The sequence below is a fragment of the Urocampus carinirostris genome, chromosome 9 (assembly GCF_059441175.1).
Source record: "Urocampus carinirostris isolate Australia breed hairy pipefish chromosome 9, RoL_Ucar_1.0, whole genome shotgun sequence".
In the NCBI taxonomy this organism is placed as follows: domain Eukaryota; kingdom Metazoa; phylum Chordata; class Actinopteri; order Syngnathiformes; family Syngnathidae; genus Urocampus; species Urocampus carinirostris.
Genome location: NC_142357.1, coordinates 10,919,474 through 10,943,419, shown reverse-complemented (window position 1 = coordinate 10,943,419; position 23,946 = coordinate 10,919,474). Strand labels below are relative to the sequence as shown.

The 23,946-nt window shown below is 36.9% G+C and overlaps 1 protein-coding gene across 1 annotated transcript in view; it reads left to right on the top strand.

Annotated features, from left to right (window-relative positions):
- The window catches only part of zdhhc9 (zDHHC palmitoyltransferase 9), a 49,194-nt gene that overhangs the window by 7,168 nt on the left and 18,080 nt on the right, over window positions 1–23,946 (top strand). The window contains exons 2-5 of the mRNA XM_088344509.1: window positions 10,506–10,666; window positions 14,639–14,797; window positions 19,378–19,515; window positions 21,517–21,565. Coding sequence (XP_088200635.1) covers window positions 10,506–10,666; window positions 14,639–14,797; window positions 19,378–19,515; window positions 21,517–21,565 — 507 coding nt within the window. The remainder of the gene's footprint in view (window positions 1–10,505; window positions 10,667–14,638; window positions 14,798–19,377; window positions 19,516–21,516; window positions 21,566–23,946) is intronic.

Genomic DNA, 23,946 nt, shown 5'->3' with positions numbered 1-23,946 from the left:
GCCAGGAAAATGAAACAAAACAAACAATATAACAATAAAATGAGATGCGGTCCCTGTCAAACAAGGTGAGACGGCGCCGATTGATTGAAGAGGAAGAATAGATTAAGCAGGTCATTGGCGCCATCTACTGTTAAGGAGTGTAATTTACCCTCCGTTTTTCTTCTTAGCATTAATTTGCCAAGGGAAAAGACTTTTGGGTCCTAACCACCCCGGTGGAGAAACGCTGGTATGGATCATGTGGTTTTGTGTAAATTCAACTTTGAATGAAGGTCACACCTTATCTTGAAAATGATTTTATGTGTATTTTTTTTTTAACACACAGATGGTCCAATTTACTATAGTTACATCTTGGATTGGGATTTTAGGCAAATTTGACAGTAAGGGTAAACAATATTCATATAGCGTTACTGGCACTCTGTTTGGCAAACGAGAGATTTTAACGCAAGTGTCTCTTGATGGGCATGGTCATCTCTGATTGTGCAATTTTAAAATATGTTGGTGACTACGTCAGTACTTGGCATAAGAATAAAGGAATTTAAGCATGACGACTGCGGGGTGTGAGATCATATGCGAGAAATATGTGTGCATGTCGCAGGCGGAAGTTCCCGGTGTGTTTGGCTGTCCTCTTGGGCGTGTTGCATGAAGAAAAGGAGGAAGAGGAAGAGGCATTCGAGGCAGAGCACTGCATATCTTGTAACAGAGACAGAAGCTGTTTCAGCATCCAGCCCCACCTTTTCTACCGGTTAACACATAATAGTAAAGTGGCAGCTGGGCTTGGCTGGTTTAGCTCTCACTTGATTTTTGCCACTTTGCAGTTCATGCTCCAGTTCACTGACATACAACTGACATATACTACTCTCTGGGTTCGTGAGATTTTGCGCAGTGTTTGAGGCAGTGTGTTTGAATTTTTTTCTGTCATCCTTTATAAAAAAAAAACAACTTTCTTCTCTTTTAACAACAGAGCAGATAAATGGAAATTGGACTTATGCATACTCTATGCTTATCCTTGTCAAATACTTCATTGATACATACTCTGCAAATGTTTGTGTCACTTGTTAGGATCTCAAAAACAGCCATAGTATATATATTCATCAAAGCTCTGAAGGCTATTTGACAAGCATTCTTATTGGCATAGCAATAAAACATATTGCCAGAAAGCATATTTACTACATGAATGGGTATAAAATGACTATTGCAATTTTTTAGTCAACAGTGTCTATGCAAACGACATTGCCTATATGCAAAATAATAATGTTGAATCATTAAAATATTAATGTACTTCTTGCTACCAATTTTCTGTACTTTTCACATGTGGTTTGTGGCAATAATGTTCAATTGTTAAAAGAAAACATAAAAACAACACTTAAACCCCTAAGCTCACTCATTTTTGACCCCCCCCAACAAAAAAAATCACTCAAGGTACGGAAATGAAAAAGTGGTTAAGGTTATAAACTAATCCTGACCCCAACCATTCACTTAAAATGATCTTTTTCACAAAATAAAATTGGACAAATCATAGAAAACTGCCATGAATTAAAAAAATCAGAGAAAATGAAATAAAAAACAGAACCTCTACAAATGAGGTTGAATAAGAATAAATAATTGGTCCTATTTTTGGCTTTTGATCCCTCCACATTGCCCTTGTAATAATAGCTTTGTTTTAGAGACAGAACGTCCTCAAAAAAATGCTTGGCTTCGCTCTGGACAAGTATTATTGGCATTTAACCCTGAAATTGTGGCGAGTGATGACATTACTCTAGTTTGCATACAATTCTGCGTTCAATTGTGCCACTAAAAATTGCCATCTGTTCCACTCACGCACAACAACAGCTCAGAAAGATGTTCAAAACCAAAACATGGTTCCGTTTGTTCTTCCTGTGATTCTGTGCTCGGAAATACCGGCTCTGATTGGTATCATTTCCGGTACTTCATTCCGACATGTGTGTATTTGTGTGTGTGTGCGTGTGGTCTCAATAAAAAAGAATCACCAAAAACTTAAATAAATAGCAACTTAGCGACTGAAGGTAGAAAGGCAATAAACTGTATTAGACACAGTATAAACAAATGGTAGTTGCAATAACACAGGAAACTTACTTAAACATACCGTAGCATTAAGAGATCGTAACATCATGAGTCCTCCAAAGAAGTTTTATCTAAATGGGTCGATTAAATAGAACTGCGTCACGAATGAGCGAGCAGAGTCAACAAAGTAAACACATTATTTTTTTTTTTCACGAGGTGGCAGTAAATCAAGCTTGAGTTCTCATGGATGCACATTGGCTTGGATTAAAAATACATTTTTTGGGAGTGGGACAGAGTTAGTGTTCTTATGTGAGTACAGAACCTCTGCAAAATTACAATTGGGAAGACGTACGCTAGCAAACAGAGTTCTGATCAGCTGTTGCAAGTAAGGCAGCTTGTGATTGGCTGAGAGTTGCAGGGCAGCTGAAAATAACCTGGAAAACCTTAAATAACTCGCTAATATTCTAGAACAACATAATAAACATAAAAACTAAACGCATTTGTCGTGTTCTGTGTTTTCATTTGTATTTTTGATGAGCTTTTTTCAACCAGGTAGGGATATCATTATGTAACCGCGGTGTACGTGTCCCACCAAAGATCCATATTCACGCTGGACTGGATGATGAGGTTTTTATTACAGTTACTGCAAATGGATGAGTCACAACATTAGCTTTTCTGTTGGCTTTGATCTCATTGCAGTTCTCTCTGATAAGACTGCCAACAAACCCCGCCTCCCGGTCACATGTCAGAAGCCAAAACCAAACCCCACCCCATACCAGCAGATAGCACTGTTGGACTCATCATTGCAGGACATTTACCAAAAACTATACACATATTTCAGCAGGAATTTCAATAAAACAAAAGTTATTATTACACCCGTTACAATTATATATAATATATATGATCACAGTTCACGGCTCTCCTAACCGCATGGATCTTCGGGGCACCAATGAGGACCCAGCTCGGGACAGCCTTCTCCAGTGTAGACGGTGCCCTAAATCGATCAATGCCAGTTTTCATACTTGAAGGATAACTATCGTATTTTTTTTTTTAAATTGTGGATCATACAAAGTGGTCAATATTTTTATGATGCAACCACTCTAATCCCATATTTAATCCTAGAAAAACGCCTATGGCCCCGCCCTGCATCTTTTATCTCAATCCTGTGGTTTTTAAAGGTTACATAACCGATCAAGACGGGCAGCTTTTAACTGGGAGAACAGATTGTATCCTCTTTACCATTAGTCTACCAGCTTTATTATACTCAGTATTACATTTGAAAAGACTTGGAGAGCTTCTTCGTGTTAAGGAAGTTCCTAGTTTGAAGTCACAGCATAGATACGTTCATTGCATGAGCTGCTTATATACTTGTCTCAAAATAGAAATCTTGAAATAAGTATCAGTTTTTACCCCAATTGCTTTAAGTATTGTCTTTACACTTAGGAGGTTGGTGTGCTGGTTTGTTGTTGCAAACATTAAACATTGTGTTGGGAACCTTTTTGACTAAAGAGCCATAAAAGCAAAAATATTTGGATTTTTTTTCGAGAGAGCCACAACATATATTTAAGAGACAGAATTGAACAAAACTGTCAAACTTGCTTACCAGCCAAAAGCTAAATATTTAGCACATTTTATTTCTCTGTGTGATGTATGATGATTTGATAAATTATATAAAATTACAATAATGCCACTGCATGTGTCCTATATCAATATACTGTAAATATACCACTCAAAATGTGTCTCCCTCCTGTAGTTACTTAAGAGTGTTAAGGCTCATTGTGACTGCCATTTTTGCCCTTAAGCAATGTTTTTAAAACAAGGTGCAAGCAAAGCTCTTTTGCACAAATATCACAAAATACTGCAAACTAAGATACCAATGTATTTACCGTTAGCGCTGCGCTGGATGAGGACAAAGTGTCTGCTGTATAGTCCCGCCCATTCCTACCACTCACCCAATCAAATTACTTTTGGTGCTTTGCTACAGCTTTTGGGTTAAATTTTGTTCTGTAGTCTTTCATCTTAAAATGTCTGAAAAAGGAACAAAAATAATTTAATGAACTTCCATATAAATGATTATTTAGCATTTCATGGCCACAACGGCGTCTGTTGGCGTGCCACCTTGACTGTAAACTGTAGTTAAAGTTGTGTCCTATACTGGGCCAAACCCTTTACATATCTGTATTGTCTCAGCTTTGTATGTGTGATTCGGCCTTAAATATCACTTTGTATAATAATTGCTCAAGTTCTATTTAATATCCGAGCCACATGTACTCATGAAAAGAGCCATATATGGCACGCAGGCCATTGGTTCCCGACCCGTGTTAGGGAAATATTAGCCAATCATCAGTTTGTGGAGACTTATTCAGGCAAAATGTTTCTACAGTCCCAGGTAACATTGCCAATACAATGCACCCGTTTTTTTAAAAAACTACAAGGTTGCTAGATTTGATCCAAGCAAATTTTTGAGGTTTTTTTTCTGCTGAAAATATGAAAAGCTCCACCCTCATAGCATATTTACCAAGGTGCATTTCTGAAGAGACATTTTTCATTCCGGCCTCTGCCCTAGAAAAGAGGCAGGATGTCAGAGTGTAAAAATCTTTATATCACACCCTTGAGTCGAACCATCATCATGGTAGTCCTGGCAGAGACGGTTGCATTATGTATCACGTTGTATGACTCAGGCAAGGCAGCCTAAAGCTTGCAATGATGAAAGTGATAAAGGTTTACGAGTGACTGCGGTATTACAATGTTTTACAAAGCTCGGTTCGGTGAATGGGTTTAATCTATTATAATGAACCTTATTTGATGGATTTTAATTTTGTATTTACAAGGGTTGTCCCTGTGATCAAAGTCCATGGATGATACATGATAACCAAACACGTGCAAGAAGAATGTTGTATCCATTATGGATTAAATGGCTGCAATAAAAAAACAGCTGATTAGAGTTTGCAGCAAAGTGGCATCTATTACCTAACCTTATAATATTGCTCAAGGTACTATTAACTGTAGATGTATCAGTTTCTATGTGTCATCTATATTCATGCCTGAGTATATTTTGAGATATTGATATTCATGACAGTGCTAAACTCGAATATCCCTGCCCTATTCTGCCAGATTTGGAACTAAAAATTAGAACCAACAATTTGTCATAAATGTAAATTAATGAAACTAAGTTAAAATTTATATTGGTATATACTTTCTACATTTTTCCAAGTCAGTCTGGATGATTACAAATGTAAAAGAAATTTAACAATAAACCCCTCCTGAAAAACATTTAACTGGTATTGATCAAACAAATACATCCTGTGCAAAATATTCAGGCAAGAAACTTGAAAATGTTTGAGCAGATAGATGTTGTTGTGTGTTTTTTGTTATTTTTTCAAATCTAAGTAATATGTTGACAGTTGGTTGAAATACCTGCTACTTGATCAAAACTGATTTTTATTATTCTTTCCTCTAGCATTACACACTCTCTAGATGATTTCACTTGACAGCGATTCTAATACCGTTAAAAGTGATTTTTTTTTTGGGTGAGATGACAAGTTTTAACCTTTCGTTTTAAAATGACCCATCGCAAATCATTTTCAGTTTTCATCTGCCACTCAGCATCCAAAATCTACCTAAGTGAATCAGTGGTGGGCCATGCATTTCACACCTCGGCCTTCAGTAGTGCTATGTCTGAATTAAATCCAACTCTTAATAACTGTTTTATGGCTACACAAATTTCAATGCAGCTACAGCTGAGACGCATATTCAAAAGCATCAACAATAACCTTATAAAATTGCACTATTATTTCTGAATACAATTTACTGACCAAGATCTGTGCAGCCCTGTGAGACTTTGTGATTAAGGGCTATACAAATAAACATGACTTGACTTGACTTAACCAAAAATGCTTTTTATTCGTGCACAAAACTTATTTTCCTCCCGTTCCTGCAAAATATTTCAATTACTCTTTCGTACATATTACGTGCATTTCAGTTCCACCAAGATGCTATTTTCTCTTGCCATCGAAGCTAATGCTGAAAGTGTAGCCTGTCCTACGTTTTTTATTTGATTTGTGGCTGAAAAAGTCCTTTTAACGGAAGCAACTTTTCACTTTTTGTTGTGAAACCTTTCAGCCAGTTATAGTTTGTCAAACCACTAAAATTTCCTTACGCCAGCTTGAAGGCCCTAGCTCTGCCAACTTGAAATCTGATTGGCTAAACCAACAGCTTTAGTGACACAACGTTATGCCTTGGGGCCTGCAGAACTGATTATGATGGCCCTCAGGTAAGGTTTTTTTACACTGGTAACAAGAAATGGCTGAATTGTGAATTTTATTTTTTAATTTTATTTTTTAAATCGGGTCTGCAACATGCAGCTCTGGCAGTCCTGAGTAGCTCCCCGGCACTTTTTCACAAATGTTTGATAATGAAAAATGCTATGGTTTCTGTAGGTGGATATACATGACACAAAAATTCTCAATATTTTACAATTGATATATACAGTTTATATGTATGCACAGGGGGCAGCATGGCGCATGTGCAGTGGTTAGCGCATGTGCGGCACAGTTCTGAGGTCATGAGATCGAACCTCTTGTGTGGAGTTTGCATGTTCTCCCCGTGCTTGCGTGGGTTTCCTCCTGGCACTCCAGTTTCCTCCCACATTTTAAAAACATGCATGTCAGGTTAATTGGCCGGTCCAAATTGTCCCTAGGTGTGAATGAGCGAGCGAGTTGTCTGTCTCTGTGTGCCCTGCGACTGGCTGGCAACCAGTTCAGGGTGTCTCCTGCCCACTGCCCGAAGATAGCTGGGATGGGCTCCAGCACCCCCGCGACCCTACTGAGGATAAGCAGTGCAGATAATGGATGGATGGATGTATACACAGTATGTGTAGCCTTCCTTTTAAGCTATATATAAAAGTGTTGATTTTTTGAAGCTCCAAACGTATGCTTTTAGAATTTTTTTATTCCAAATGTCTCTTTTCAACATTTTGGGTTGCCAACCCCCTGAGTCAGCGCAACCTGGCGAAAAGCTATGAAAGGCCGCCAACAGACAATTTGGAATTAAGTATTCGTGGACAGAATATAATCAACATCACATGGTTCCGATATTTTTATGCCAGCAGAGATGGCCTTGCTGGCCCTGATGGCCCACCACTGAGTAAAATACATCCGACTCGTCGCAAGAGGCCCAAACCGAGCATTTACAAGACAAGTGAGGAAGAAGCTTCACCGGCGATCAGATCAATAAGCCTGGCAGATGAAATCATCCCCCCTCAGGAATCGAGCGAGTGATTAAATTGAAGCTTTTTTCCCCTGCTCGCTCAACGATTGATGACCTCACAGTGTCATTGTAGCATCATTAGCTTGCTCAGGACGCGTCTACGTTCAGGCAGGAAGCTGGCCTCTGATGGGAATGAATGATTGTGCATGACTCTAATGGTCACCTGTCAACGATGGGAATTACGCTTCATCATTTGGCTGGTTTTTTTTACCCATAAGGCACTTAACTGATCGCTCAAGAGAAAATTAATTGCAACTAGCTTGAACTCTGGTGCTTGTTTCATATTGCGGGAAAGAGAAAACGGTCTAACAAGTCAAGCAGGTGTTTGTGCTGTTTTGATGTGGCTTATTTGCATAAACTAGAAAATCTTTGATTTTTTTTTTTTGGGGGTTGTGGTCTGTAGAGTGTTGGTCTCTTTTGATGACATCTGAATCAACCTTTGTCTATTCCTGGGAATACATTCCAGGGCCCAATCCTAATACAGTATGTTAAAAAAAAATACTGGATTACATTGTCCCCCCATTAATAATGTGATTTGTAACTGGATAAACTCCCTAAGAATATATTTATTTATTGGGCGGTTGAGCAAGTTTAAAAACAATCAAAAAAAAAAAAAGAAACAACACCGCTCTAATGCAGTGGTGCTCACACTTTTTCAGCATGCGGGGTTATTACACAATGACCGTCAAAATGATCGACTTACCAACAAAAAGCAAAACATTCCTTTTTTTATTGCAGAACTTCATTTTGTTTCTTAATATACACAAAAAAAAATCTGAGTTTTGAAATTATTTTTTTTAGTGTCTGTTTTAGGTTTAGCGTAAGTTAAAATAAGGTTACTTTATATTGCAGACTACGACAAGCAATTTAGTCAATGGCAGCCCCTGACCCCACCACTGACAAGGCAAAAAAAACCCATTGTGTTTCTGTTTGCAAGTTTAAGAAAGTAAGCAACGTTACCTAATTGTTTGCAAATCTTTAATTGTTTCAGCTGTTGTGTCAGTTTAGTAGGTATTCTTTCACCAGCATGACCTCGCTGACCGACCGGCAATAAACAATCGACAAAATGAGCACATATGCACTAGTATGCACTGTGGTTTTTTTAGGCACTTGATAAACCCCACAAAAGATAAACCAATGCCTAGCTTCTTGATAATCCTCCACAAAGTAGCACAAACTAGTTTAAACTAAATGTTAGGTAACGGAAAATTGATCCCAGATACATTTGTGACAATGGCTGCACTGCAGCTGCTGATTTTGACATATGAGAATCAAGCACTCACCCAGTAAACGGATACAGGCAATACTTGTAAATTTATAGTAGTAGTTTTGATGGAAAAGCTTTTCGTCAGCTCTCTAAAAAGATGCTTAAGGTATAAAGCAAAATAACACTTATTTTCAATTTCATACATATGGGGGCAAATGTCCTCTGCAAGCCTCACCAAATACTTAACCAAGAATAGAATAAAGAAGGGCTGATGCTGTTAAAATTGATCATTTCCCACCACTGTACTGATTTATGTTTTTTTTATTTTTTATTTGTTTTCTGATGCTAAAGTTATGTAAGTGGTCTTACGAGTACTGTATATTGAAATCAATGGGTCTTTATTTACATGAGACAATTTAACATGCATTTTTCTTCACAACCTAATTAGACTCCAAGTATAGGAGTGGGTCATGTCGAGGCAATCTGTTAAATTTTTCAAGAAACTGTAAAGACAACTTGTCTTTACAAAAAAGACATCTCTTGTCTTTACAACTTATTGCACATTTATTTGATACTGCTGTATTTAACGGTAAAGCAATGCCCAAATTTCTATTTATATTTGTGAATATATATGTCAATTGCTATTACTCCGTGATGACTAAACCAATAGTTTGACAATCAGTTCATCCGGTTTTGTCACAGCGAGTTTCCAGACGTATTAAATGTTGTCGTATGTCTACTTTTTAAAGTTTTCTGCAACTAGTAAAGTCATGTTTATTTGTATAGCCCCCAATCACTAGGAATCTCAAACGGCTGCACAGACCAGACTATTAGCAAGGAAAAGCCCCGCTTTTGTTTCCGATCCCTACGCCGAGAGCCCATAACCCTTTGTATTTCTTGTGGGATATCAAAAGTGGCATAAAAAATACCCAAAAAGTCATAATTTAGACTCAGACCCCATTTTATAAGTTCATCGCGACCATAAGTATTATTGGCCAAGCATGTGTCCAGAAAAGAACGCAAAATAGACAAAAGAACAGTAGAAAATAGAAAATTTGTTGAGACAAAATAAATGAATACACATCTCTGTATTTACAGTTGTTTCAAACTTATCTGGGTTAAAATGCCCAAATTGCACTAGTCCATTTTTGTATGAATTGTTGCTGATTGATGCGGCCTTGATGTTACCTTGTAGTTCTTGCACAGCACTCGTGTTACTCGTGTTATTTTCCCGATATTCGTCCTCTTTAAAATTGCACTGAATCTTCACACTGCCAAACTGGTTATGTAATGACTGGGCAAGATCATATAAATTAGCCAATTTTCAAATACAATATTACCAATGGCCTTATTATATGCAATTTTAAAGAGTTTAAAGGAGCTGTCCGGAATTTGAAAGTTTGTTACTCTCTGCTGCCATCTTTTGGCTTAAGGCATCATTGCAGCCTCAATCAACTCATAATGTGCAGGCAAGGGATGAGCATGACGTCACTCTCCAGCACTCTGCCAAGCCCCATTCTACGTACCTAATGTGTTCTTCCCTGAACAGCTATGCTAAAAGTGAGATAACGGCAGATAGGCGTAGTGGAACATAAAGCGCAGCGGCTCTTTGATTTCCGATTGCATTAACACATACTTAATGGAAAAAGTATCTAACTTCCAGTTTTTAAAGGACACCTCAAACGACTCACCCCACCTTTAATCATTTCACACTAGAATAGCATTAAATAATTTTAAAATACATTTTAAAGTGTGCCACCAACTTGCAGAAAGGAAAATGTGGTTCCCCTGCCAGCTGATACATGCAAAATTGTCCTCAGTCCTCCAGATTGTGTGTTATTAGGTTATTAATGTCAGGCCCTGACTTTACACTGTCACAGTTTATGACCTCATGTCCGGAACTGTACGCATAGTTTCGGGTGTCCTCCTGCTGCCCTTTTTTATGGACAATATTTACAGCCAGTGGGAAAAATCTCAAACGCAGCATCTCCTCATTTTCTCTTCACAGGTGTCCGTACCTGGCCGTCCACTTGTCCGCCTCCATCCCTGTCTTTGCTGCTGTGCTCTTCCTCTTTGTCATGGCCATGCTCCTGAGGACCAGCTTCAGTGACCCAGGGGTCCTGCCTCGGGCGCTACCTGAGGAGGCCACATTCATCGAATTGGAGATCGGTGAGTTTGTTTTCATTTTAGCGGTGTGCTGATTCTAACAAATTGGTAATGTTCACATGTCAAACCATTTATTTTCCATTTATATGAATGGAAATGTCATTAATCTGTTTCATTATTATTTGATTATCACCTGGGAACATTAGGCCTATCCATTTTCGGCAAAAGAGAAGCAACCTTGCCTCCAAACACAAAAGAAATTGCCAATTAATTATAAAAAAATATTGCAACATGGTCGCAATATTGTCTGAACAAGAATGAATGTGAATTTGAAGAGATTCCTCGTTGTTTGGGTTGATGGATTGGGTCATTTTTTTGGGGGTGATGCACCTAATAGCAATCCCGTGGATTGGGTTGAGGCAATGCACTGAAATCCAGGCGTATTGCTCCTTCTTCTAAATGCTTTTCATGATAATGGAAGTACTACACAATAGATTATTCCTGCAGCACCCTTTAAATGGCTTCCTCCACTGCTGCCCTGCACGTGAGGTTGCTCAGTCTTTGTTCGTGTTTAAGATTTTCAGCATCGTCCCTCAGCATTCGTCTCGGTGCAGAGTAGCCGTCTCGTGTGGACACTTGTGATAAGGGATGGGCTGTTAAAGGCAACGCTGAGGCCACATGCTCCTCTGAGAAGGGACAGCTGGCGAGCAACGTCGCCTCTTTGGCCGGCACAGTGACTCATTCCGCTCGCCGCATGACCAAAAAAATAAAAAAGGTATATTCTCATTATGAGCTTCTGTAGGTGCAGCCACTTTATGAAATAAAGCTGAATATTGTGTCGTTAATGTCAACTATTGAAAAAGACCAATTATGATAATATCTCATATGAAATATGGCTGCAACTAATGACTACCGGTATTTTAATATTTCACTTGGCACAGACGATTAAAACAATTAATCGAATAATCGGGTACATTTTTTTTCTTAAATCTAGTAATAAATCTGATGTATCTATGTGGTGAATAATAATAAACGTTACAAAAAATGGAATTTAATTGTCAGTTAGTAAAAGATTGTATGCAATGAGATTAGAAATGGCACAATACATTTTTTTGGGGGGTTTGAAGTGTTCAAAAATGAAAACAAATGCACATTCTAAAACCATTTTGACACTGCTTGGTAAATGGAGACATACATCAATAAATCTCTTCCCACTTTTTAGGGAAGGACAAATGAATAAATAATTAAAATCAAGTAAATTTTTTATCCCTGTAAACGAAGAATAGCCGGAGTAGTAGAACAGTAAATAAAACTAATATGTTGTCCATTTTGTGAGGTACATCCAGTGATCAACCGCAAAATTTGTAACAAAGGGACGTAAATATTGTCAACAGTTCAAAAATCAAATGGTTTTCAAAACTTTTGTTTGTCGTTTTTATCATTTTAGCTACTGACATTTGTTCTTCACACTGCATGCATTTAATTTCAAACTTGAATTATACCGAGGCGAGTCAGACTCTGCTTTGTTCAACTGTCAGACGTGCTATTTAAATGTTCATGCATCCCCAATTGACAGCCATGATACATAAGGTCTAGTTTGCAGTCTTCTGATTGTCCGTATCCAGGCTAAAATGCTCCCAAAGTGTTTGTATGAGTAGTGACATTTTTAATTCATTTTACTGTAGCGCTTTGTCCTATTATAATAATTTGTCCTATTATTATGATTTACATATCGGATGTGTTTGGATTTATGGTACTGTAGATATTGAGGATTTTAGGTCGTCATTTATAAAGTTATTCCACTAAGTCCAGAGAGTCGCTGGGTGAATATGTCTTCCTTCCACATCTATTTATTAAGACATTTATTTATCTATATAGATATTTATTTATGTATTTTTTTTCGAATGAAATAATTTGATTGAATTATTTATTTATTTTTGAAGGAACCAATTCATTTTTTAATTATTCTACTAATTTACTTATTTAATTACATAAATAATTTGACAAGACACACCACAGGCAGTGGTGTCCCTACAACCCTGGTGGTTAACCATGAAGCTGATGTTGACTCTGCCATTTCTGTATGTTTATGGTACTGCTTGAAACAGAGACACTATTGCGCATGCTTAGGAGAGATTATTATTTTCTGGGGATGTCTCTCTCTCTCTCTCTGTTGGAAAAACATCTAGCAACAATAATTAACAATGGGATTTATTGTCCACTATTTCAACAATCACTTTTCGTCAAGAACATTGACTAATCGTTGCACCCACCCCTAGTGATCATAGTGGCTCTTTTTGTTTTACTCGTTAATAACTATTAGTATCTTATATTAAATATTATGGTCATGTAGCTAGAAATCATACATCAGGTTTGGAACTCTGACTAACAAGGAAATACATGAGATAAAAGACAAGAAAAACATCTGAAAAGCAATTTGTTCTTGACCTTATGGAATCTTAATGGAAGGTATAATTAATGCAGGCCTGTGTCTGCCTTGTTTTTTACTGGCTAATGTGAATAAGATGATTAAAATGGTGAACTGCTCCTCATATTGTCCATGGGAAAAGTGTTCCTCAGCCACCACACCCTTTTCAACCCTCTAACATATTTGATACTCAGCAACACCAAAAATAGCTTCCCGTCTTCTTCGCCCTGTGGAGTGTTTCCCTTAAAGGGAAAAGACTCCCAAGTATTCAAATGGACCTATGTAAATTCACAATATGCTGTCCAAAATGACTTCTAAATCTGCAGCTTTGGCGCTTTGTCGGTGTGATAGTACACCGGCTCCCCCGGGGCAGGGCTAATATGGAGCACGTTGGTAGCATCATCTCGCAATATGCAATGAGCAGGCAGAGCTCTGCTGGCTTTGGGAGTGGCACATTTCCTCTCTCTCATTATGTATTCTCTATCGGTTTTCCTTTGTCCTATTGCATATGTGCTGGTATAACATACTCAAGCCTGGGAGCAGGGCCGTAAGAATGATGATAAGATGGGCAGTATAGGGAGAAAAAACTGGCACAATGTCCATATTACTTACATAGGTTGTGCAATAAGCACTGTCCCAAAAAAAACAAACAACCTATTTTATCATTTTTTGTGCCTGCCACATAAACTCCTGAGTGAATGTTACCTGGCAAGATGTTAAGATCCATAAATATATTCGCAAATTATTCAAGATCTAAAAATCTCATGTCTTGATAAATGCAAACACACCTCATGGTGGGACCTACCGACTAGTGTTAAGATTTTAAAGGAAGTTTTTAATCGATTAAACCTAATTGGGGATTATAGTTTCACAGTTGATGGATCCCCTAACCACCAGGGCCGTTGGGACACTACTTCCTGCGGTATGTCTTGGGCAAGCAAAGACTAACCCAATCCTCTCCAGGGCATTTATTTTGGGCTTGGGGTATGCTCCCCCACTTGAAACAGAGAGAACTGGTTTTCATGGTTACCATTTGAAGGGAAAAGCCTTCTGATCTGACTCATATACAGCACCTTTGTCATCTGGTTACCGTTGTTTTTCCGGTGTAAATCGAGGCCCACTCTTCAGAGATGAGCCGGTGGTGTGTGACAATACCAGATCCTAAATCACTGGGGACTATTTTGTTTCCAAAATTTCGAAAATCACATCGTGCCATATACATTGCCAGCCAGCTGAAACTAGCAAGCAGGTTCACAAGTTCACATTGGAAATCAACAACATGATACAATGACGAGTGACTGGAGAGAGTTTATGCATCGTGACATCACCCAAAGCGGGCATGACGTCAGTCGAGGAATCAGAGAAGCGAACACTTATCCGTGGGAGCGGCCATCGTATCGTCGATCAATCGCTCCCCGATTATGTTTTTTTGAGTACATTTCTCAACACAAATGCCAGTCATGTCATCTTACATGAAATTGAATGCTTGAATTATAATAAGGCGTATACATAATGTAGCTTCCCTTGAGGAATATGAAGCTGACGCTCATGGAGGTTTGCTTTGTATTATAAACTAGTCTTAAATGAACCCTTTTTTTTACCCGCAGAGGCCGCCAATGGCAACGTCCCTAGCGGTCAGCGGCCCCCTCCTCGAATCCGCAACGTGGAGATCAACAACCAAATCGTCAAGCTGAAGTACTGCTATACGTGCAAGATTTTCCGGCCGCCACGAGCATCCCACTGCAGCATCTGCGATAACTGCGTTGGTAGGTATCAGCCAATCCTGATGCCGTGCAATGTGCGGGTCTAATATGTGGCAAAGAATTATGGCGGACCAATCCTACTATATGTAGAAATACATGTAGAAACAAATAAATACCTTACATATGCAATATAAATAAATGAATTGAATTGAATTGTCTTTATTGTCATTGATACGAACCTTGTGAAACTTTGTGTGCAACAAGGTTAGACATGGCACTCCAGGATGAACATGTAAAGGACCCTACAGAGAGAAAAAAGATAAGACTATATGGATAAAATGGCAAAACCAATGTACAATGTTGTGTCAATTTGTCTAAATTATAATGATAATACAACAAAAAAGACTGGTGCGTCGTAACAATAGTGCAAAGACAAGTAGTGCAGCAACAAAACTCCCAAAAAGTCACAGTATATATTTTTTACAGTATCGTGCAATAGTATATATTTTCACAGTTTCATTTTGCAGCAACAAAACGAAAAAAATGTATGTTTTCAGTTTTGTGTGCTCATGAGTGCTTAGGGTAGTGATGGCCCTGGGGAAGAAGCTTTCTCCGAGCCTGTTTGTCCTAGTTTTGAGGAAACTGTTGCGCCTACCAGAGGGCAACAAGTCTAAAATATGTGGAGGGCGGGATGAGAATAATCTTTTATAATGTTAATGGGCAGGCTATGGTATCGCAAGCCGGCAATGTCCGTCAGACTACTCTCTATATGTTTTTCCTGTCCGTTGCCATGCCCCCAGCATACGACAGGGTGATGCCGTGAGCTAGTATGCTTCCACTGTGGCTTTGTAGAAGGACACGACTTCAAATCATGTAACACCTAAATATTAGTGCAATCTATTCGTTTATTTATGTGTTTTGAAACTTTTTTTTTCATTTCGTTATTTTTAATTTATTTTTCCATGTATTCTGTTGTGCATTTTATTTGTCTAATGAGGTGAAGTCAAACTGGCTGAGTTTTTCAACTTCTGGTGGTAAAGGCATTGCAGCTGATCGGCGCACTCGTCGATCAACCAATATGTTAAAGCTCAACCAGTTTGATTTCCCCCCCTCATCTGAATAACAATTTATACACAACAAAATGCAAAACTGAATAAATACTGAAATATATAAACCACATAATTAATGACAAAATGCATGTATATATGAGTTAATTGTATATATACCATGTATTATGTGATTTATTTATATGGCATATATTTTAGGGTATTTAATTAATCACATATTTATTTCTTGATAGTTTCAGATTGGTCCTCTATAGATAACGGTGAGTGGTGAAATCCAACATCTGTTGCTTCCCCAACGGTGACTTCAAAAGACAGCTTTTTAACTTAATAGATTTACAAAACATTCTAACTGACCGTATGCACTGCATACAATTGCTGGAGAATCATACTTGTCATTAATTCTTGAATCATGACGGTCTTTTGCAAACACGCACATACCGAGCCGACAAAGGCGGCTTTTGTACTTAGGCCAAACCGATCACTATTTTCATATCATGTTTATAGTGTTTAGTGTTTTAATGGCTGTTCATATATAGTTTTATACATTCTTTTTGTCAGATTGACAGTTTAACAAGCAATTAGTTACAATATTAATTCATTCTTCTTAAAAAAAAAAATCTGTCCACAAAAAATCCAGCGTATGACCATTGAATTGTTCTCTGTTTAAAGTTTTTACAAATTCTAGCTGATTCTATTGAAGTTAATGCTCATTGCAACAAAAATGATTTATACTTAAAATAGGACTTTGAATAAATAATGAAAAGGATCTCTTTGTTCAAACTGTCACAATCAATGTTTTTTACTGTGCAGGTCCTGTTTTAACATATTCATCTGATGTTAAAGCATTATCCACTACAACCAATGAAAATGGTAAAACATTATCAAGTGAATACATTACAACTTTTTTAGTTGGTGAGGCTCAATTTGGGAAAGGTTTAACTTTTGCATTTTTTTTTTTTTGCATGATTTAAACTATACTTTATACTTTTTTTATTGGGTCTGCCTGAGACAGCAGGTCCATTCAGTTGAAAATTTTGTTCCGGCTACGTTTTATATTTAAGAAGTGAAGTCAGGCCGGACGAATTAACAACAAATTTCAAATCAATTCGAACAGACTTTCTTCACTGACCCTTTATATTTGGATACATGACAAAGGCTTCTAAAGAATATATGACCAAAGCTGCTACTGGGCAAAACTTGATTTATTACAAATTTCACAAACATAAAAGCAAATTTATCCTGAAAATAGTCATTTTGGTTGCATATATTCAGTTATACTGTACTTCTACATGCATAACAATATCAAAAACATGTTGCATTCACGGCTTCCAAAATTATAGGAATTGCCACTATGTGTTGCCCTCTAGTTTATGAATTATAGTTTGAATAATTTTTAAAATCAGCTTATTATCTTGTTTCATTAATTTCTTTTTGAGTTGTATATATTTTATGGATTTCCTTTTATTAATAAATGCAAATTCTAAAGAAAATATAATTAAATCATATGCTTTTTAACTGCCAAGATATTTTTACACAAGTCTGATGATGAAGGTATTATAAAAACAAAAGGAAAATCAAGAATTTCTCATGAGATTAATTTTTGCATGCAAGTTTAGAGGTCCTGACTATTATGTTGATCTCAACTCAAAGCTGAGGGCTGAAAATTTCGACAAGTCTAATAATGACAATACTTTTAATTATTATTCCTCTTCAAAATAATGAGCTTTGCCCCTTTTGTGGCGCCCCCCTTTTCATTTTAGTGAGCCTGGTAGTGCCGTTGCTATAAAAGTCTTCTTGGCTGAATAATCAAAGGCTCCTTACCCTTCGTTCAAAAGTCATCTTGGATTTCAACAACCTTCTGAAACCCGAGCGTCTGTAAACGTAGCTTATCTCCAGCAAACCTCGCTACACTGATTTTGCCTCATACCTTAGGTGCACCGTTTGTCTCCTGTATTTGCGATCAATTGTTTTGCGAGCCTTTTCCAAAAGGAATGTTTTACTAATGAAAAACAGAGGTTTTAGGATTTTGAACTTGATAAAAGATGAAACATCAAGATATGATAATTTCAGATTACAAATCTCTCTTAGATGATTTGTATACTTTGATTTGTTCGCAAACATTTGCTGCAGTAAACAAGTGCTGTTGAATGGCAGTGAAAGGCCCCAAATGTTTATGTTGCAACGACTTTAAATTACTAGTTAAAGTTAGTTAATTCACAAATCTCAACTCATAGGCCATAACACCCTTTCTCCTTTTGTGTTAAAAAAGTTGGTGCAAATGGTACACAGTAAGCCATTAATTACTACAATTACAATGTAACTGCATTTGTATATTCATTTTTTAATACCATGATTGGATATACAGTAGTTATACAGTTGATGTTGTAATGTATCCAAACAAGAACCATACAATGCAATTATTTAGTATATCTTATCATCCCAAACCGTGCCTGTGAAAGGTACCAACGCGTTACTAATAGCACGCTCGCAACGCATTATGCGTATCTGTTAAAAAAGCCTTACTGCAATTGTGAAACTCACCCTGCTCCTGGAACGGTGCATTCGCAATGATCGCAGCAAGGCTTTAAGGCAAGGACCTTAGCTTGGCCTTTTGGCTGAGAGTAAGTGTCCCCGCTCCTAGGCTTTGTAGCGTATTATGAACTGACCGATAATGGATAATGAATAAAGAAGATAGAACAATAACCCTTAAAAATTTACGGTACATGTTTTTTCCTTAAAAAAACGAAGAAAAACAACAGCTTGAAACTAGAAAAGCAAGCATTGAGAGAAGAGAAAAAAAACATACGTGTGAATAAATTGTAGCTACAGTACATCAAACAAATAAAAGTTGTTGCTTTATCATCATTATATTTTCATGAAACGATGATATTCGAATGTGCCTGTAACTACAGTATGTAATAACATTTAAAAGTAAACGTTATATATATATAAATTTAACAAACCTAATTATATTTTAACATGTCTTAGACATTACAATGTTCTAGAATGACAATATGAATTGTATTAATTTTTCAGATATACATTTAATAAAGAAAAATAGTTCAGTAATCCCTTATTTATCGTGGGGTTTAGGTTCCAAAATGAACCCGTGATAGGCAAAATCCGTAAAGTGAAAGCCTTTATTTTTTACAATTATTTTACAATCCATTCAGATCAAAGAACAACAACATTTTACAGACCCAAGCATTCGTTTCATAAATAATAGTACCTTATATTGTAATATTTATTTATTTATGACCAATAGCTACTATCTTCTGAACTGTTTAGCCGATCAGACTGCAGAACACAGTGCAAAACCATAAAAAGTAAACTGTGTTAAAGCAAGGGATCACTGTACTCGATAACCTTTGAATGACATTTTCTATTTCCCTTCGTGCCTAACCATAGAAGTGTAGAGGAAAAGGGAAATAAGTACTAAATATAGTTTTTCACAGTGCAATGCTGTCTTTGAAAGAATGCCTGATTTGGATATATTTTTAGCTACCTTTGATTGGCCCAAAAACTGTTAAGTTGACTTCCTTAGTTTCACCATTGTTTTGCTGTTTGTTTCCTCAGACCGTTTCGACCACCACTGTCCTTGGGTGGGCAACTGCGTGGGCAAGAGGAACTACCGCTACTTCTACTTGTTCACGCTTTCACTCTCCTTGCTCACCATTTACATCTTCACTTTTGACATCGTCCACGTGGTCATGCGTGAGTATCTTGCCGCCGAGGGGAAAGGGAACGAGGCGTCTCACACAAAGAAGGAATGTGACAAGACGAGATGGACCAGTTTTAGCGATAAACACATGCGCTATGACCCAAATAAGTCCATCAGCCGGGCCTTAAGCCATAACATGATGTGCATGTGACAGGTTTTTACACAAGTAACATTTATTTTTAACTCTGCGTGGATGATACGTGAGGACAAACTTGTTTTTTCCCCATTCTTGTTGTTTTACATGTGTGAACAAAATTAAGTCAAGTCATGTTCATTTGTAAAGCACAATCATATTAAACTCGGTTGGGCTCGGGGGCCGGATTCAGACTTTATGTTCTAAGGTGGGCCGGATAAATAAGAAAAACGTCAACGCCGAATATTTATTCTTTTCCAAGCACAAAATACAGGGTTCGTACTTGTGTTTGAAATCCTTGAAAAGGCTTGAAGTTTATTGTCTTGTTTTCAATAATGAAAAGTGCCTGTTAATGGAATTGTTGCCATGTTCCTCAACAATTCAGTTTAAAAATGACACCGACACTGGAGGCTTCGCATTGCCATTGCATTTCTTCGCCCGTGATTAACAGCAGCTGGCATTAGTTTGGCGTTGTCTTAGGAAGCGTCATGGCCCCTCACAGGTTTCGTCCAAGATGAGAGGTGCATACTCCACCTAAACATGGTACTATGAAATGTGTATTAGTGAAAGGATTACATATCAATTATTATGATCCATGCAAAAAATAAGGCAGCGTTTCCCAGTGGTAAATTTAAAAACTACATATTGCTCTCATTTTACCCAAATCATTCTTGGGGAGAGATTTGTCCTAAAATGTTCACACACATCCCCGCGACCCTACAGAGGATAAGCGGTGTAGCTGATAAGATGAGATGAGATGAGATGTTTACACACATATTGTTCTGATCCACAATTTGCAATTGACTTAACATCTAAAAATCATGTGTATTGACAAATGCACATGCAAGATTGAATATTGCATATGTAAATCACAGATATATTTTGTGCAGCTGCAAAATACACGATTAACACCAGATTTCTTCTTTGAATGGTAATGGCAAAATTGAAAAAAAATGGTTTTAAATTCCTTAGAGTCCTTGAATTCGGCCATGAAAAGGTGTATAAACCCTGAATGCATTTATTCACAACGTATTGAATGTGTTAACAATTTGTTTGCTTTAACAGTTGCGTAAATACAGTTTTACATCTGAACCAACTCACCAGAAACATCTCAAACGTAAACAAAGTCAAGTGGAAGCTATGAATAAAAATATCCTTCCTCGATTGTCATGACTTTGAAATAAGTACATTTTGGCAGCGACTGGGCAATAAAGTCAGACCAAATTATTAGGTAGGGTCTACTGAAGCTGAGAAAATACTGAAAATGTTATATTTAACAAGAAACCAGACTGGACTTCAGCTCTTTTCCACTTTTACTGCCCTCTAGCGGAGGAAAGTAGCCTTCGGTTTATATTAATTAGAAAAAAACATAACCTCTGATAGAAATGAGCTAGAGACTTGCTTTGTTTTACATATTGTAATGGACCGGATCCAGCCTATGGTATGTTTGACATACCAGGTTTAGCCATTGTGGACCACAGCATACAACTAAATTGGCTAATGAAATGTATTGGTACCTCAGGAACTGTCTTCTTATGGTTTAGATCCTACCTGTCAGATAGGACACATTGTGTTACATTCGGCGGTATGACCTCTGATCCCTTTGGTGTTACCAGTTGTGGTCCACAGGGCTCAGTACTTGGCCCCCTCCTTTTTGGCATTTTCATGCTTCCGCTTTAGGATATTATTTACAAGTATAAAATTTGTTTTCATTGCAGAGGACACTATGCTTTATCTGCTAATGGAGGAAACTACTCCATTAATTTTGGGGAATCTGGAGGCCTGCCTCAGAGAAATAAAAAGGAAGATGTCACTTAAGCATGGAAAAAAGTTTGACTTGTTTGTGTTGCTCTGTTTGCAGGTTCGGTGGATGATGGCTTTTTGAGTGCTTTGAAGGAAACACCCGGAACATATCCTTTTTTTTTCCCTTTACCACTGCATCAAAAACTGCAGAGAAGACATGTCATTAAAAGAATAGAAAGACATGCAGACAGATTCAGAATTGGTTTATTGTTCACAAAAACGTTTGATTTGGGGATGAAAAATTGTCAAAGAGCATGGTACACTTGGGACGTTTTTTTTAATTTCTGTCGGTTCGGAGACAGATTTAATTTGACAACACACTTTCTATACCAGATCCTACATATTCATACAGGTGAAAATGAAAAGGTTAAAGCAGGGGTCGGGAACCTTTTTGACCCAAAGGGCTATTATAGAAAAATATTTGGATTTTGTCTTTTTTGACAGAGAGAGAGAGCCACACCGTATGTTTTATGGCAAATTCCAGCAAAATCGCCTAACTTGCTCTGCAGACCAAATTAATTTTCTGCGCATTTTATTCCACTGTATGACATTAGATATATTTAACAAAATTTATGAAAAAAGACTAATGCTAGAGCTTGTGTCCCAGATGAACAAATATACCCTTTTAAACCTGTCTCCCTCCTGCAATTACTTAAGGTCATTGAAGCTCATTTTGACCTTCATTTTTTCCCCAAAAAATATTGTTTTAAAAAAAAAAAGGCACAATCTGAGTTATTTTGTAAAAATATCACAAAATACTGCAAACAAGGGTACTGACGTATTCATTTACCTTCGGTGCAGACAGCGCTGGGCAGTAAGACAGTTAGATTCGGAATGCTACAGTTGAGATTTGCATGAAGATAATTGTATTTTGGAGCCACATGTACTCATCAAAAGAGCCAAACATGAATAGAATAGAATAGAATATGCCTTTGTTATCATTGTTACAAAATGGGTTGAACATATTGTGACAACGAAATTGGACGTGGCACTCTAGTATCACATTTTACTGAGAGAATAAAAAAAAACAAAAAGATGGGCATGTAGAGGCAGAAGATATTGACATTGGGTGTTTACTTACAGTTTTGGGTTCGTATAAGTGCAATATGCGGTAGTGCTAAATAGGCAACATTGTGCAAAGTAAGCATAGGCATGAATACAATTTTACATCTGTATGAGGTAGTGTGTTTGCAAGTTTCAGTTTCATATGGCTCACAAGACAACGGTTCCCGTCCCCACGGTTAAAGAATCACTGTGTAATATTTGACCACTACATGTTACTGTGTTGTAGCGCAACTGAAACTGAGTGCTAAAAAGCACAAGAAAGAATGCAAACCACGTTAACTCAAAGTGAACATACCACATCATTTTTCTTCCTATTATTTTGCCCAGCCTTTTTCAGGTTTTTGTGTACCCGTAGCAGCAAGATGGCAAACAATCATGTCGGCTAAATACAAATTTCTTGACCAACGACTATCTAAAACAAATGAACGTTTATATGATAGTTCATGTGTTTTTGCTTCTTTGAATAATCACTAGTTTGTTTTGTTTTTTGATTAATGAAATTTTTTTTACCACTAGGAGGCCGTATAAAATCCACAATATCCCTTTGGAAAAAAAATGCTGGTATATATATATATATATATATTTTTTTTTTTACAACCAAAAGTTTTTTTTTTTAATAAAATGTTAATACATTTTTAAAGCCTATAGAAAAATTCCACAACACTAACCAAAAAGACATTTGTATTTAATTATGTTATTACGGATTTTCAGAAAAATTTACTCAAAACTAATGAGGTACTACATTTTTCCATATTATTTAAAATCAGTTTTCTGCTAAATAGGCTTCCTTGTTTTATTAATGTTATGTTTGTTATTTTATCAAAATAAACATTTAAAATTTATTGTGAACAGTATTTCTCTTATGAATTTTTACTATAAAGGAGTGACGTATAACAATGATATATTTTAGTTTGTTTGAAAATTTGTTTTTTGTTCGCCAAATAAACACAACATTCAAAATTATTAAATTATCCATTGTTGGAGACATTTTTACTGTTAAAATAATGTTTCCAATTGTTTATTTTTGTCTTGTTAATATTTTGTAAATGGTTTAAGTGCAACCAAGCCGTGACTTCCATCTACAGGCAGATGGTTATGTTACAACTAAATATTCAGCGCACCCCTGCATACTCAGTTGGCACTTCCGGATCCACAAAGTAAAGTACATGATGTACATGCATCACCGTTTCCTTTATAGTTTTAATATTTGTAACATACATAAATTGATGTAATTTAGCCCACAAAAAAAAACCGCGTGTTTGGAGCTGCAAAAATTAAAAGCTTTGTATAAGCCTTATAAGGAAGAAAACACATCCTTCATATATATATATATATATATATATATATATATATATATATATATAATGTACCGTATTAATCTATATTCATTGGAATATGTTAAGAATATTTCTCAGGTTTGTCC